Source organism: Suncus etruscus, chromosome 11 (assembly GCF_024139225.1).
Source record: "Suncus etruscus isolate mSunEtr1 chromosome 11, mSunEtr1.pri.cur, whole genome shotgun sequence".
NCBI lineage: Eukaryota > Metazoa > Chordata > Mammalia > Eulipotyphla > Soricidae > Suncus > Suncus etruscus.
The window spans coordinates 33,427,943-33,443,655 of NC_064858.1; the positions used below are offsets into that span (position 1 = coordinate 33,427,943).

Consider the following 15,713-nt stretch of genomic DNA (forward strand, 5'->3'; position numbering starts at 1 on the left):
GGGACAAGGCAGGCACCTCACCTGCTGTTCTATCTTTCCAACCCTGCCACCTTTAAGTTGAAAACATACATTTTGCCATTAGTGAATATAGAGACTATGATGTAAATATTGGCCTGATTTGATCAGTCAGACTGCACTTCTGACTCAATTTCCAAACCCACATTTGGATCCAGGTTCTGTTGCCCAGAGTGTATGGAGCTATTCTCTGCATAGTTTGAAAACCAGTGTGTCCCTAAATGGAAGTCTTTTCCCTCAACTTGATATCTTTACAGAATGTTAGAATTTATTAGCAAATACTTTTTCTTTATTTTTTTATTTTATTTTATTTTTGGTTTTTGGGCCACACTCAGTGGTGCTCAGGGGTTACTCAGGGGTTACTCAGGCACGGGGGACCATATGGGACGCTGGGATTCGAACCAACCACCTTAGGTCCTGGATCGGCTGCTTGCAAGGCAAACACTGCTATTTCTCCGGCCCCAGCAAATACTTCTTCAATTGCCCATCCTAAGTATATCAGAATTCCTGTCTCCTCTATTCTCGTGAAACCCAAATCCAGTCAAGTATCAAGCCTCAACCATTTTACCTTTGGGTACTTCTGAAAGTGTCTCCACTGCTTTCATTCAGGTCACAACTCATGGACCACAAAATTAGACCCTCATTTACTACTAGCCCTCACTTTTGCCCTTCTTCTTGCCCTTCCCCATCAGCTCCAGGATTCCTTACAAAAATCAGCTCATTGTGTCCCTTCCTTGACTCTTAAGGACAGTTTCAAGTTCTTTGTGACTTTAAGGAAACTGTGTATCTTACCTGGCACCTTTTAGTGCCCTTTCTATGCCAAGTAGGCTCTGTCTCTGCTCTTCAAAGTTACTTTTACCTGACTACCACCCAGCCTTTGCACAAGCTGCCTGCCTGACTCTGACTTCCTTCCTCTCCTTCCATTCAGCAAACTCCTCATCATCCTTCAGGGCTTTATGAAGGCACATTCTCAGGATACATCTTCCATGTACTGAAACCGGTGGTTCATTGGCCATGGACTCCTTCAGTCCTCATTTCATTGTTGAGTTTAGTTGTTCCTAAACAACTAAGTTTAGTTGTCTTATATTCATCTGCGCTATGAGAAGGTGTGTTCTGTGAGGAATTTAGTACATCCATCAATCCTGGCTGACCGCCCAGGGCCTTGCCAATGCCCCACATTGTGTCAAGTCTTCCTAAATAGTTATGGAGTGACTGAATGGAGCTCCAGCTCTTTCTCATTGAAAACGGGTCTCAGTTAGCTCCAGCAGAGTCTAGCCCGTCAGTGCCTTCCGCATGCCCTTTGGTCTTTCTTTTCCATTTGACAGAGTACTTTTATTTTTTTTTTCTTGACAGAGTACTTTTAAATGTCTATTCCATTCTGTTCTCTTCCTTTTTCTCCCGCTTTTCCCAGTAATGTCACAAATTGACGTCTATTTTTATTGGGTGAGGCCCAGGCAATCTCCCTGTTTATAACTCTGACCTTTCCATGAGCAAACACAGCAAATGAACTTTGGCTCGTCTTCTGCCATAACGCAGCTGCTAATTGCTGCCAGGCAGGCTATACTCTTAGCCCACATGACCAGGGCGGCATGACCAGAAAGAGACGTGGGGAACCCAGGACCCGGTGAGAGTGTGCCCAGCTCCTGACTCCCGGGAAACTGGGTAGAAAGCCAGAGCATCCCAAGAATATGGTGGTGAAAGGCGCGTGGTCATGAAGATGCCACTGCTGGGCTGGGCTTTGTGGTCACTGCTCCTGCATCCAGGGCTGACATTCTCCACAACCGACCTGATCCAGAACTGCAATAGTGACAAATACGAGATCACTGTCCTAATGATGCAGAACTCGGCCTTTCAAGAGTCTTTGGAGAACTTGAAACTCATCGTGGACAGGGGAGTGAAGATTGTGAAGGAACGTCTGAGGGAAGCTGGTAAGAGGCGGGCTGATTCCTCCCTGCTGCCCGCTCTAGGGCCAGAGGCAGGACAGACCAGGGCAGACCTGTGTTCTATTCCTTCTCCATGAACCCATTCCACAGTCCTTTTTTCCCCCAATGTCTTAGATCCTGGAGAGTGTGGAAGCCCACTGCCCTGCACTCATGCTTCATCTGTCTCACTGCTCTGCTGTGCACCTTGGTGAGATAGCCCAGACCCACAAAGTGGGTTCATTTGGGGGAAAACATCATATTTCTTTTTGTACCTATCCAGAGCATGATCTGCTATGAACCTGAGATTTCTTAGGGCTTTCCATCAAGATGAATGAAGCAGTTCAGGAGTGATAGTATAGTAGGAGAGTTAGTACAGCACTTGCCTTGCTTATAGCTAACCCAGGTGTGGAAATGAGAAAATGTATGAATAAAATTGTTATCTTTTAGGTGCCGGAACAATAGCACAGTGGTAGGGCATTTGCCTTGTATGCAGCTGACCCAGGACAGACCTGGGTCCAATCCTTGGTGTCCCATATGGTCCCCCAAGCCAGGAGTGACCCCTGAGCATCACCAGGTGTGGCCAAAAATAAAAAAATTGTTATTTTGGAATATTAATTAAAAGTATAACATTAATGGGGATGAAGAGATAGCACAGTGGCAAGGCGTTTGCCTTGCATGCAGTTGATCCAGGACGGATGGTGGTTCAAATCCCAGCATCCCATGTGGTCCCCTTTGCCTGCCAGGAGCAATTTCTGAGTGCAGAGCCAGGAGTAACCCCTGAATGACACCAGATGTGACCCAAAAACAAACAAACAAAACAAAGTATAACATTGGCAGGCCAGAGTGATATAGCACAGTGGGTAGGGCATTTGTCTTGCACCAAGCCAACTGTGTTCGATCCCCAATATTCCTCTAGCTGTTTCAGATGCTTCGCAGTTTTTGTGTTCGAAATGTGGTTAGGATCACCATAATGATAAACAAATGTTCTCAATACTTCCATCTCATTCCCAATAATTTCAAGTGACTTTCTTGCACGAAAGTCCTTTAGGACTGAAGGATGTTCCTTCAGGACAACATATGAATGACCTCATTGAATCATCTCCTATTATTTATTGTTCCATTGCTTTTAATTTCTTTTCATATATATACATATACATATAATCTTTTGGTTTTAATTTCTTGCAATAATGTTAAAAATAGTTCAGAAAACATTTCCTTGCATCTAGGGTTTTTGTTTTCTGTTCTTTGAGCCTAGATTGCCAGCAGTATAATTACTACTGTTCATGACTATTTCATCATGTTAATGTTTATTTGAGTTGCAGTAGGATATGTCTTGATTTACTATGTTTAAAATTCTAGGATAATAATTGCAACAGGTATCCCCCCAGCATAAAAACATAACGTCTTCCTTCTATACATCCTACATTGCTTCTCTCCTGTCTAAGCAAGGAGCAAAAAGAAAGTAAACGAACTGATCTGTAGTTATGATAGAATGGGAGGACTCTAGATAAAAATCCATTTCTCTCCCAGACTGTGGAGTAGAAAAAGCTTGTGGTTTGAGTCGGGACTAAGATGGAAAGCCATGAGAGCTCTCTTTTAAACACTCTTTCCCTTCACCCCTGTACTAGATTTTACTTATTTGTTTGCTTGTTTTAATAAGTACCTGTCATGACTAGCTAAGAAGTCCCATCTCTCCTCATCTCTGTGAGACTGGCATAGTTGACATGGATGCACCGTGCTTTCAGAACTTTGTTAAGGTCATCCTGTTTGCATGAGATTTGAAATTTTATCTGTTTGATTCCAGACAGTGTGAGGTCTGTAGTTACCATGCACTAGGTTCAAATAACAAATAATATGTTCTGGTTAAAGATTTGGAATTAAGTAGATCAGTTTTCAGTCTTTCATGTTACCACTTCTCACCAGGCACCTTGAATAAATGCAGTTTTCAAGTCTCAGTCCCCTCTTTACCATCCTTACAGAAGGGAGAACCTCAGGTTTACATAGTGTGAATTATGTGAGGAAATTTGGAGTAGGACACATCACACTGACTGGACTTGTGGTGAGAACTCTGTAAGCGATCATTTTCATTGATACTGACCTTGTTGAAAATGTTTCTATTTTGATCTTTGCAGTGCAGTTGTCACTCTTCAGAAATCAAGTCACTCTGAGGTGGAAGAGATAGCACAGCGATAGGGTGTTTGCCATGCATGCACCCAATCCAGGATGGACAGTGGTTCTAATCCTGGCATCCTATATGGTCTCCCATGCCTGCCAGGAGCAATTTTTGTGCATAGAGCCAGGAGTAACACCTGAGAGCCACCAGGTGTGACCCAAACCCTCTCCCCTACCAAAAAAAAAAAAGTCAAGTCACTCAGCATAAAAGTAAGCAGCATGGAAAGACAGAGAGCATAAAGGGCTGGAGTCCTGTGGTCACTCCCCAGGACTGCCTGGTCCTTGAAAGTGTGAGGAACCTCTGAGTATCACTGGGTATGCCCCCAAATAAACAAACAAAAATATACAGTATAGTATATTGGTTAAAGTCTCTTTTTGGATGGGGTGTGCATACCCAGCAGTGCTCAGAGCTTACTCCTAGCTCTGCACTCAGAGCTTATTCCTGGCGGGTTTGGGGGTCCATGGTTAAAGTCTTGTCTTCTGAAGTCATACATCTTAATTTGCATTCCCATGCCATCATTTACAAGTGACACTGAATGAGTCTTTTAGTCTAAGTTTCACTCATCTCATTTATGAAATAGGTATTAATGGAAAAGTGGATGAATGAAGTAATGAGCACATAGTTTCGATGAATAGAAGAGAAAGTGATGTTAAGGTTTTACATTTGATGATTCATTTTTTTGGTTGGATGTTGATGCAAGAAAATGCTACAAAATAGAGTACTCTAGACATTTTTAGCACTGAGACACCTAAGATATCTAAGATATCTAAGAACCTAAGATATATATTTAAAAGTTGAGTTGAAGAAAATTAATACAAGTGTTGTGGATCCAAAAGGTAAAAATCATTATTTTGCTCTGGTACTTAAAAAATTGTTGTGAGTTTTCTAATATGAGGTTATGTGGGAAATGGGGAAAAGTGGTTCTTTCAACCTTAGAACATCATCTCCTTAATTACATGTGATTATATTTCTTACATAATAACCCTATAAATACTCTTATTTGCTGTATATTTCAGCCCATATCTCCAGAGTCGCTGTGGTCAGCTTCTATCCTTAGAACCCAGAGATAGTTCTTGGATCACTCTATGTTCTAATCTAAACATTCTCCCAGAAGTGAGCTATTATGGTGGAGGAGTGTTTGTTGAGTGAGGTTCTGGGAAGAGTAAAAACAATAACTTGGTGTAACACCTTCTTTTAAAAATCAAGTTTTAGGGGCCAGAGATAGTATGAGTTAACTGCTTGCCTTGCATGTGACCATGTCTAGTTCAATCTCTCAATATTGCATTTGATCCATAAGCACAGAGCCAGGTGCTCTTGAGCACCACTGAATATGGTCAACCTCACCTCCAAATTAATAAATTCAAATAACAAACCAATCTTTGATTTAAATTCATCCCATTTCTGATAAGTGCTCAGTGTTTTCTTTTTTACCCTTTCCCCAAGTGTTTTCATTCATTCAATCATTCATTCATTATTTATTTATTTATTTATTTTGGAGTTTTGAGCCACACCCAAAGTTGCTCCAGGGTTACTCCCACCTCTGCACCTAGAAATCATTTCTGGTGGCATCCCATATGGGATGCCAGGGATCAAAACCACATATGATGCATGCATGTTCCTTACCTACTGTACGATCACTCCATTCCTTCAGTGTTTCCTTAATCAACTACCTAGCACTTAGGATTTTGGAAGATAAAAGTGAAGAAATTTCATCTCATCAAATTAAAAAAAAAGATCATATAGCCATAAAAGTTGAAAGATACATGGTTAGTGTGTTAAATAGACATGATTTGGTCTCAAAACCTGTTGCTGCTTCTGGGGCATTAAACCAGGGCCTTGTGAAAGGCAAACACCCTACCCATTCTGCTATTGCTTCTGCCCCAGCTACATATGTATTTTTGTTCAAAGACATGCAAATGTTACACTTATCGACAATCTATCTGGCTTGCCTCCATGGAATATGATAGTTCACATGTAGTGCTGCATATTATTCTGCAGATGACTTAAATATTGGCATGGCTAAATGGTCAGCTTCATTTCCTTGCATCTTTGGCCCTGGGAGGCCAGAATGGGCTCTTGTGTGAGTGATAAAAATTGGCTCAGAACATTTTTGCAAAAGGGTTTGTAATTGTTAAAAAAAAAGTCTTGAACAACCTGGTTATGAGCATTTAAAGAGGCAGTTACTATGCCTGGGAATAATCCTACCATATAAACTGGATCCTTACTATGCTGCATTGCTCTGGAACATGTAATAATAAGTAATTTAAAGTAGCAAGTTCCACTTATTGAACAGAGTTGCAATTTGTAAGCACTGTTGTGTTCAGTGAACTGAATACTGAATAAAGGCACTGAATACTGCCTTTTCCTGATGATGATCTGTCATCATCAAATATAGGGAGGAATGAATAATAGAGGAGATTACAAAATGTGTCCTTTTGAAGAAATCCCAGTCCTTTCCAGATGGATAATGGAAGTAAAATTCTCCTGAAAAATATGATAGTGCTCATTGAAGGGACTCACTGAGAGGTAATATGCATTCTACTTCCTTTTTTGGAAATGCAGGACCATTATTTCAGGATCAAAACCTAACAAAAAAAAAAACAAAAACAAAAACAGAAAACAAAAAAATCACTCTGAGCCTTGCTTTGATGATAAGAGCAGTGATAAATTCCAAATAGGGCTCAAATGTATGAGGTTGCTTTTTGTGTAAATAAACCTATTCCAGGGACAGGGGTGATGGCACAATTGGTAAGGCATCTGCCTTGAACATACTAGCCTAGAACAGACCATGGTTCTATACCCCAGCATCCCATATGGTCCCCCAAGCCAGTAGCGATCTCTGAGCACATAGTCAGGGGTAACCCCTGAGCATCACTGGGTGTGGCTGAAAAACAAACAAACAAACAAAAAAAACCTATTCCAGAGTCCCAGTCAGCTGAGCAATAGCACCCATAGGAGAATGAGGAGTTGCAAAAATTAAAAGTCATACCCTCTCTGCAGGTATGAATCTGGAAAGATAGAACTTTGGGAGCCAATTCATGAAAAATTCAATTACTTTTGGGCCTTTGGAATTAAAAACCTAAGGCTATTTAAGTCTGGATCTCCCTTCAGTGTGCTGAGGAAGTTGCTGAGTTCAGATTTTGGAATCTAGTGGGAGGGATGGATCCAATTAATATAACCTAAGAATTTTTGAAAGTCATTAAGAGTCCTTAGATTTTTTTCTGACAAATAGAAATATTTTGGGTATGAATTATCTTTGCATAAATTATGCTCCAATACTAAGCCCAAATATTGAAACTGAGGCAGAGTATGAAATTTTTCTTGTGGTTATTGCTAAGCCAGCAACCTGCATTCAACTAATGGCATTCATACAAACATTATAATTCTCTAACAGAGCAGGCCATGAGAATGTCATCCATATAGTGGACAAATATGTCTGGGGAACTTTTTGAAAGCTTGATGTAAGACCACATTAATAAGATAATGACACATGGTGGTGAGTTAGTCATGCCTTATGATAAAACTGTTCGTTGAAACTGCTGCATGCGGGTTCTATTATTGAGAGAGGAAACTGAAAAGGAAAAACACTTTCTGTCTTTTGGGTGAAGGGAAATATTATAAAAATAATCTTTTAAGACAATTACTATCAAAAGCCAGTCTTTTGAAATGGCTATTGGTGAAGGTAAGCCATTTTGTAGTTTTCCCATAGGAACTATGAATGCATTGACAGCTCTTAAATAAAAGTCTCTAGCTACCTGATTTTATTTGTATTAAAATAGAGGAATTACATTCAGAAAAGGAGGTTTCAATGTGTCACAGTCTTAGCTGCTCATCAACTAAGTTTCTCAGCATCTTTAGTTTTGTGCTGTTCATAGGCCACTGGGGAATTTAAATTGGAACATTCGACTTCCTTTTGATTGGAATAGGTGCTTGGCACTTTAACCCAATGGCTTCAATTAAAAAGGTGACTGTAATCATACAACTATAATCATGTTTGTAATCACGGTGTTTAAATAAAGATTAAAAAATAATAAAAAAAAAAGGTGAAACCTCTAAACTAGTTAACAGGTTTGGGTGATAAGGCAAAACATCTGAACTGGTGAAATGAGAAGGGGTTAGGTGAGATATGTTATATTATGCCCTCCATGCTCATGCAAATTATGCCCCCAGAGGTTTTTGGAAATTGGAACTACATGTGGTAGAAAAACAGCCTGTTGATTTTCCAGTCCTAAGCACTTCAAAAGCCTAGCACTCTGGTGAAGAGACACTGGGTGCAAAGCACCACTTATTTCTTTTTTTTTTTTTTGGGGGGGGTCACACCTGGCGGTGCTCAGGGGTTACTCCTGGCTGTCTGCTCAGAAATAGCTCCTGGCAGGCACGGGGACCATAGGGATTCGAACCAACCACCTTTGGTCCTGGATCAGCTGCTTGAAAGGCAAACGCCGCTGTGCTATCTCTCCGGGCCCAGCACCACTTATTTCTTTCAGACTATAAGATATATCCTGCAAAGCCCAATTGTAGGGCCAGTGTTTTAAAGCAATCACAGAAACTTCAGTACCTGAGTCAAACATTTCTTCAAACTTCCTGTCCTGGATTTCAAAGGTTAACATTGGATTTTCTTCTATAAACTGAGCAGTAAAAGCTATTAATGGATTTGCAGAAGCAGCAGGGTTTGTACTTCTGAAACACCCTTCCTGATGTATTCTAATCTGCCAGGCATAACATAAAGTTGCTTTTTACCCTTTTTCTTATTCTTTTTTTTTTTTTTTTTTTTTTTGGTTTTTGGGTCACACCCGGCAATGCTCAGGTGCTGGCTCTGTGCTCAGAAATAGCTCCTGACAGGCTCAGGGGACCATGTGGGATGTCGGGGTTCGAACCACTGACCTTCTGCATAAAAGGTAAAGGCCTTATCTCCATGCTATCTCTCTGGCCCCGCTTTTTACCTTTTTAATTTTCCAAACTGTTGACACAGTAACAAGAACTATTATTTCTTTAACATGGCCTCAGTATATAATTTCCAGATGAACAGAAATACCTTTAAGAGTTAGTCTGCTTTTCCCTATTATCAGACCCATAGTTCCTGAAGGAATTGACCCTTTTATGCCAGATCTTACCTTGCAAGGGCACTGAGCTGATATTATGGTTAATTCTTTAGGACTGGGTATATTGAGGGTACTACTTCCTAAAGTTTCAAGCTTTAATAAGCTTATGCTATAGAGTTCTCCTAGACTAAGCTGGAAAGATGAACTATTGACCAAAAAAGTTCCCTGATTTTGTGGGGCCTGGGATTGGTTCCTGGCCCAGTTTCTCAAGACAGGATGATTAAGTCTTGACCTAGAGGGGGCAAGTCCAGGAACCAGAGCAGAAAATGATTGTATCCTACAATATCTACTACATACATGCCCCATTTTGCCACATACAAGCATCTGACCTGAAATTGTGGGGCTGGTTTTTGGCCCCTTCCATAGTTGCTGAAAAATATGATAAGAGAAACAATATCTAGCCCAATGGAATCCTTTGCCACATGTTAGGCAAATTCCAAGTGTTCTCCTTGGGCAAAATCTACCATGTCCACTAACCAGATAATTGTGTCCATTCTGGTTCCCCAGAGTTTTCATTTGAATAGCATAGCTTGATAAAGGAGCAGCAGCAGGTGGGGAGAGAGAACTGCATATTTCAACATTTCTACAGCATGTAGAAATTCCATAACATCTTCTCTCTCCTTGATGGTATATAATATAACCAGCCTGACCATTTTCATTGGCATTATTAAAGGCTAATGTTTTTTATCAGGACGTGTTGTGCTACCATGTCTTTAATCTGCCTTGGGATACCATCTGTTCATTTCTCTAGAAATTCTGCATATGCCTCAGAAGCCCCCTGGAAAAATCTTTGTATAGCTACCCTTAAATTTGACATCAATTTTTTGAGTCAATTTTTTCCCAAGTCTTAATGTGAGCTCTCTGATGAGTCCGAAAATAGCACAGAGTAATTTTGCCTGCTTATTTATTTTGAGAATTCACCTACTCCTATCAGCAGCTCATAAGACAATGGAACTCCTGCAACCATCCTTTCAGGGTCATCTAGGCTATTAAGCTTAATCTTAGCTCCTTCAGAAATCACATCTTCCACTGTAAGCACTGAAGCACTCAGGCAGGTTTTAGCCACAGTATTAAAGTTCTGATGGATACAACACCCACCAATGTAGAATGTATACCATACTGTGACACACTTTCTTAAATAGGCCGAGATATTCCATATTTAAATCCATATAGGTTGAAGTTTGATTGTTTTCCTGATGGGAGGGAGTTAGTTCTGGGTCTGTGTTAGTGCCATTTTCTCTGAGAAATTGGCAGCTGTGATGGGGTCAGGGCAAGTGGTAATTTTACAGATCTGCTTTTGGATTCAGCATCTGATTCGGCTGTCACTATCTCCTTTTTGGCATTCGTTTTATTTATTAAGTCAATATCAGCAGGTGAAATGGCTGGCATCTCCTTTGGCCTAGTGATTGTGGGAACTGGAGCATTACCAGCCTCATGGCTTTTGGCTGGACCACGTGTAATGACTGGAGATAGCTTTTGTTTTCTAGAGCTGAATGTTTTTAGAAACAGAAGCAGATGCTTCAAAACAGTTGAAAGCATTTCAGAAAGTTTGGCTTGAATTTTTCATATTTCTCAATACATACAAACTATAATAACAAGAACAACTACCAGAATAACCAATGTATAAATTACTATGTTGATTTGTTTTATTTTGACTGTTGGAACAAAAAGGATAGCAATATATGTAAAAAAAAAAAAAAAAAAAGGCCAGAGTCCCTCAACCCAAAACTATTGCCATAACTTTAAACAAAAAAGAGGCTAACTTAAAAATCCACAATGAGGGGCCAGAGAGATAGCATGGAGGTAAGGCATTTGCCTTCCATGCAGATGGATGGTGGTTCGAATCCCGGCATCCTATATGGTCCCCTGAGCCTGCCAGGAGCAAGTTCTGAGCGTAGAGCCAGGAGTAACACCTGTGCACTGCTGGGTGTGACCCAAAAATCAAAAAAAAATTTTAAAAATCCACAATGAAAACAATCTGCAGCCACAAGACTACCTCAGGGAATATTTCACTAGTTGTAGGTAGAGTCTCTGCTCTGGGTGCCAATCAGATAGGAAGTGAGAGGATATGTGCTTTTGTGTTTAGGGAAGACAGGGTAAGGGAATTAGGAAAGCAGTATGTGTGTGTGTGCTCCAGATATTAAAACATCCAGTTTAGCTACAGTATATTATATAGACATGAATTGATCTCAAAACCTGTTTATAGTCTATTTGTTGTTGTTGCTGCTGCTGCTGCTGCTGCTGCTGGGGCTTTAAACCAGGCATTAAACACATAAGAGGCATATGCTGATGCTCACTCCTGGACAAAAACCTGTTGCTATTCTTAAAAATTATTGTGATTATTTCAAAATTTGGGATAGGATAAATGGCCTTTCTTCTTGGTCCTGTTGTAAAAGAGGAAGGCAGAAGCGAATTCAATAAAAAGCTATGTACTTTTAACTTATTTTTTGTTTTAATTATTAAAGCAATTTCTGTATTTTAATGCATCTTTTAAAAAGCTGCTCACAAAGAGTCTTAAATCTTCACTACTAACAAAAACACAATGAACATAATAGCCTATTCATATTAACATTACTCATGTATTAACAATATGATTCACTGACTACTTCAGTTCACTTACTTGGGGAAAATAAACAAGTTTACAGTTATATTCTTTATTTTCTTAGTCATAATAATTGTCTAACATTGAGAACAATCCTATTATTTTCATTTCAAATAAATAAAAAAAATTTAGGGGAACAGAAAAGTCATTCTCGGGGGTTTCTTCTGACTCTACATTGAGGAATTACTCCTGGAAGTGCTTCGGGGACCATATTGCATTCTGGGGAGCAAGCCTGGGACAGCTGTGTGCAAGACAAATGCCCTACCCAATATACTATTGCTCTGGCCCATTCTATTCTAGAATCAGACTGACATGAATTGAAATCCCAACTTTACCTCTTGCCATTTATGTAACTTCAGACATTTAATCTCCCTCTCTAAATTACATTTCCTCAATTTTAAATTAGGAAGATAAGATAGTAATTAACCTCTTAAGATGCTCAGAGAGAGCTAAGTGAGATAGTGCAGGCAAAAACCCACAGCTATGGGCTAGATATATATATCAGCTGAGACCAATTCAGTTCTATCAATATATAAGTGAGGAAGTGGCACCTCCAAGATGAAGACACTCATCCAACACTTCACCTCATACTTGCTACGTTCCCATCTCCTAAGATTGTGCTGAATTTAGCTGTGACTCTTGCTGTACTCATCTTGGGCTGCCTGAAACCTTGGGTTTTTAAGGATGCCATCTTTAGTGCCTCTTATGGTGGCAGGAGGGAGAAGAACTCCCATAAGAAGTCTGATGGAGGAAACAACCTTATGCATTAAGAGAGACAAGTGTGGCCAACTTCCCAGGACTTGTGTCATAATGTGCCTATGCTCTGGTCTCCACATCCTTTCCTCCTGCAACTTCCCAAGATCTTAACCAGACTATTCCCCTGTGCACTATGTTGTTCTCCCAGACTCAACACAGTTTCATCATCCTATTCTCCTGGTTTCTGAAGTTCTTTATTCCCATTTTGGAGAATTAAATAAGATTGGCCTCGCCTGGGGCCAGAGCATGCCACAAATGGTAGGGCGTTTACCTTGCAGGTGCTAACCTAGGACTGACCTCGGTTCAATCCCCTGGCATCCCATACGGTCCCCCAAGACAGGAGCAATTTCTGAGCTCATAGCCAGGAGTAACCCCTGAGCATCACCGGGTGTGACCCAAAAAGCAAAATAAATAAATAATTGGCCTCTCCTATTTGCCTGCTTCTTACAACATTAAAAATTGCCATCTTCTCAGGCCAAAGGGATAGTTTAATGGGATGAGCACATGCTTTGCCAGTGTAAACCCCAGGTTTACACTGTGTGTTCCCCAAGCACTACTTGCAGCAGCAGTCCCTGAACATTATTAACAAGTTTGGTCCTAAACCAAAAACAACAATAACAACAACAAACAAAAAACCAACCAACAAACAAAAACCTCCAAAGCTACTATCCTATCTTATTTAGTTCTCCCCCCCCCCCAAAAAAAAAGACAGAATATGTTCTTTAATAGCACACAAAAAAGCAAGAGGCAAAATGTTCCTGGGTAGTTAGAAGCATCCTGTCTACTAGGTAGGCATGACCTCAAGGAGAGGTAAAGGTATCCATTCTCTGAATAGACAGATCCCATAAGAAATTTATATGATGTCTGATTTGTATCATCAGAAGAACAGTAATTTCTATTATTGACTTGTTTTCCTCTTTGAAAGGGACAAACATGTTTTAGACTTGACAAACTTGGGTTTAAGCCCTTTTTATACAGAGTTAACCATTAGGGTTTCTACAGGAAGTCATAGAAACATCACCCATCCCCAGAAGTGGTGGTTTTTAGACTTCAGTGGAAAGTGTCAAAAATTCAGGATGTCTCTGATTATGAATCATATTTTGATCATGAATTGATTTTATTGGAAAGAGAATAGAACCACGCCAAATGATTCTACTGTCTTTACTCCCACGTTGGTAGTGCTCAGAGTTTACTCCTGACTCTGTGCTCAAGATTCATTCCTGGCAGTGCACAGGAGACCATATGGGATGTCAGGGATCAAATCTACATTGGCTGAGTCCAAGTCAAGTTTCTTACCCACAGTAATAACTCTCTGACCCTAGAATCTAACCTGTAAGGATCAAGTCTTTGCTTTCCAACACTTCCTGTGAAAAGAGAAAATGTGATGTAAAAAGAAGAGGAATGGGGGCCGGAGAGATAGCATGGAGGTAAGGCGTTTGCCTTTCATGCAGGAGGTCATCGGTTCAAATCCCGGCGTCCCATATGGTCCCCCGTGCCTGCCAGGAGCAATTTCTGAGCCTGGAGCCAGGAATAACCCCTGAGCACTGCCGGGTGTGACCCAAAAAAAAAAAAAAAAAAAAAAAAAAGAAAAGAAGAGGAATGAACATGTTCTAGAACTAGATCCTAAAATTGTTGTACATTAAAATACATTTATTAAAAGTCATCAAAGTGTACATTTCAAATTAGTTATTTATTTTCTTTCTTTTTATTTATTTTTACTGATCCATATCCCTAGCACAAAAAGCGTGCCATTTTAGTTTTGTTCTTGGGTGCACATCAAATAGTGCTGGAGGTTATTCCTGGTAGTGCTCCAGGAACCATGTAGTACTGTGATGCAAAACTGAGGTTCCTACGTGCAAAATATGTACGTTAGCCCATGATACATCTCCCCAGCACAAAATTAGTAGGGAAATTTTGGGCTTATTTTTTTTTTAAATAATGGTTTAATTACATGAGGTCTGTGGTTTACAATACTATTAATAATGATTTCTCATTCACATAATTCTAACACCACACCCATCATTATAATACCCATCTTTCTCTTTTAAGAACTCCTACACCCTCTCTTTTAAAACTCTACTGCTAATTCAGTTGTATTAATCAACTCTTCCATTATTGGTTGCAACATATTGTGTATCTGTAGTCCCACATACAAGAGAGATAATTTTGTATCTCACCCATTTTCTTCTGACTATTCTTGGCTCTAAGCTCAGGGATCACTCGTGACAGGGCTTGAGGAACCATGTAGGGTGTTGGTGATGGAACTAATGTTGATTGTGTGCAAGGCAAGTGTATATCTTCTGTGCTTCGTCTCCAGCCCTTAAATGAGTTATTTTTTAAAGGTGGGATGATTATGCCCAGCCACCTATTGAGAAAGAAATATAGAGAAGAAAGAAATGACAGAGTATGATAGGAACTAGAAACTGGAATATTCCTCAGTTTCAGTGAAAATACCCATTTTTCCACAGACTGGTTGGCAAATGTTAAATCTCACCTCTAGTATGAATTACAGAATAATAACATCTGGGGTTTTTTTTGTCCTTGGTTGTTGGATAATAGACATAAATGTGAATCTGACTGCTGACTTTATCTATTCGGACAACTTTATTTATAAATGGAAGAATGACTGTCGAAGCAGCACCTGTGAAGGTCTAGATCTGCTCCGGAATATATCGGTGAGTCTTGGCTCTTCTGCTATGCCTCAGCCTTCTTGGCCTAGGAGTTCCCACATTGAACTTGGCTATGGCCTCCAGCTGTCAATGTGTTGGAGGCAGATCTGCTGAGTTTATGCCTGTTTCTCCCATGTATCATGGCCTCTCAGGAATGCAGGGAAGTGAGGAGAACCTTAGCCATGGATTATGTTCACAGTGAATAAAGCCATGGACTGTGTTCAGTAGTGTGGAGGAAGCTGGTTTTAATTTCAATTGGCTTTAAAACATCTTAAATTCAGTGCAGAACAGTGGCATAAGTGATAAGGCATCTGCCTTGCCGGTGCTAGCCTAGGACAGACCACGGTTCAATCCCCGGGCATCCCATATGGTCCCCCAACCCAGGAGCGATTTCTGAGCACATAGTCAAAAATTTCTGAGTGTCATCAGGTGTGGTCCAAAAACGAAACCAAACAAACAAAAAAAGAAAACATC

General features: G+C 40.2%; 1 protein-coding gene across 1 annotated transcript in view; it reads left to right on the plus strand.

The window, feature by feature from the left end:
• Nucleotides 1–1,726: 1,726 nt before the first annotated feature.
• GUCY2C (guanylate cyclase 2C) overlaps nucleotides 1,727–15,713 on the plus strand; it is a 69,820-nt gene continuing 55,833 nt past the window's right edge. The window contains exons 1-2 of the mRNA XM_049782903.1: nucleotides 1,727–1,943; nucleotides 15,130–15,245. Of these exons, the coding sequence (XP_049638860.1) occupies nucleotides 1,727–1,943; nucleotides 15,130–15,245 (333 nt within the window). The remainder of the gene's footprint in view (nucleotides 1,944–15,129; nucleotides 15,246–15,713) is intronic.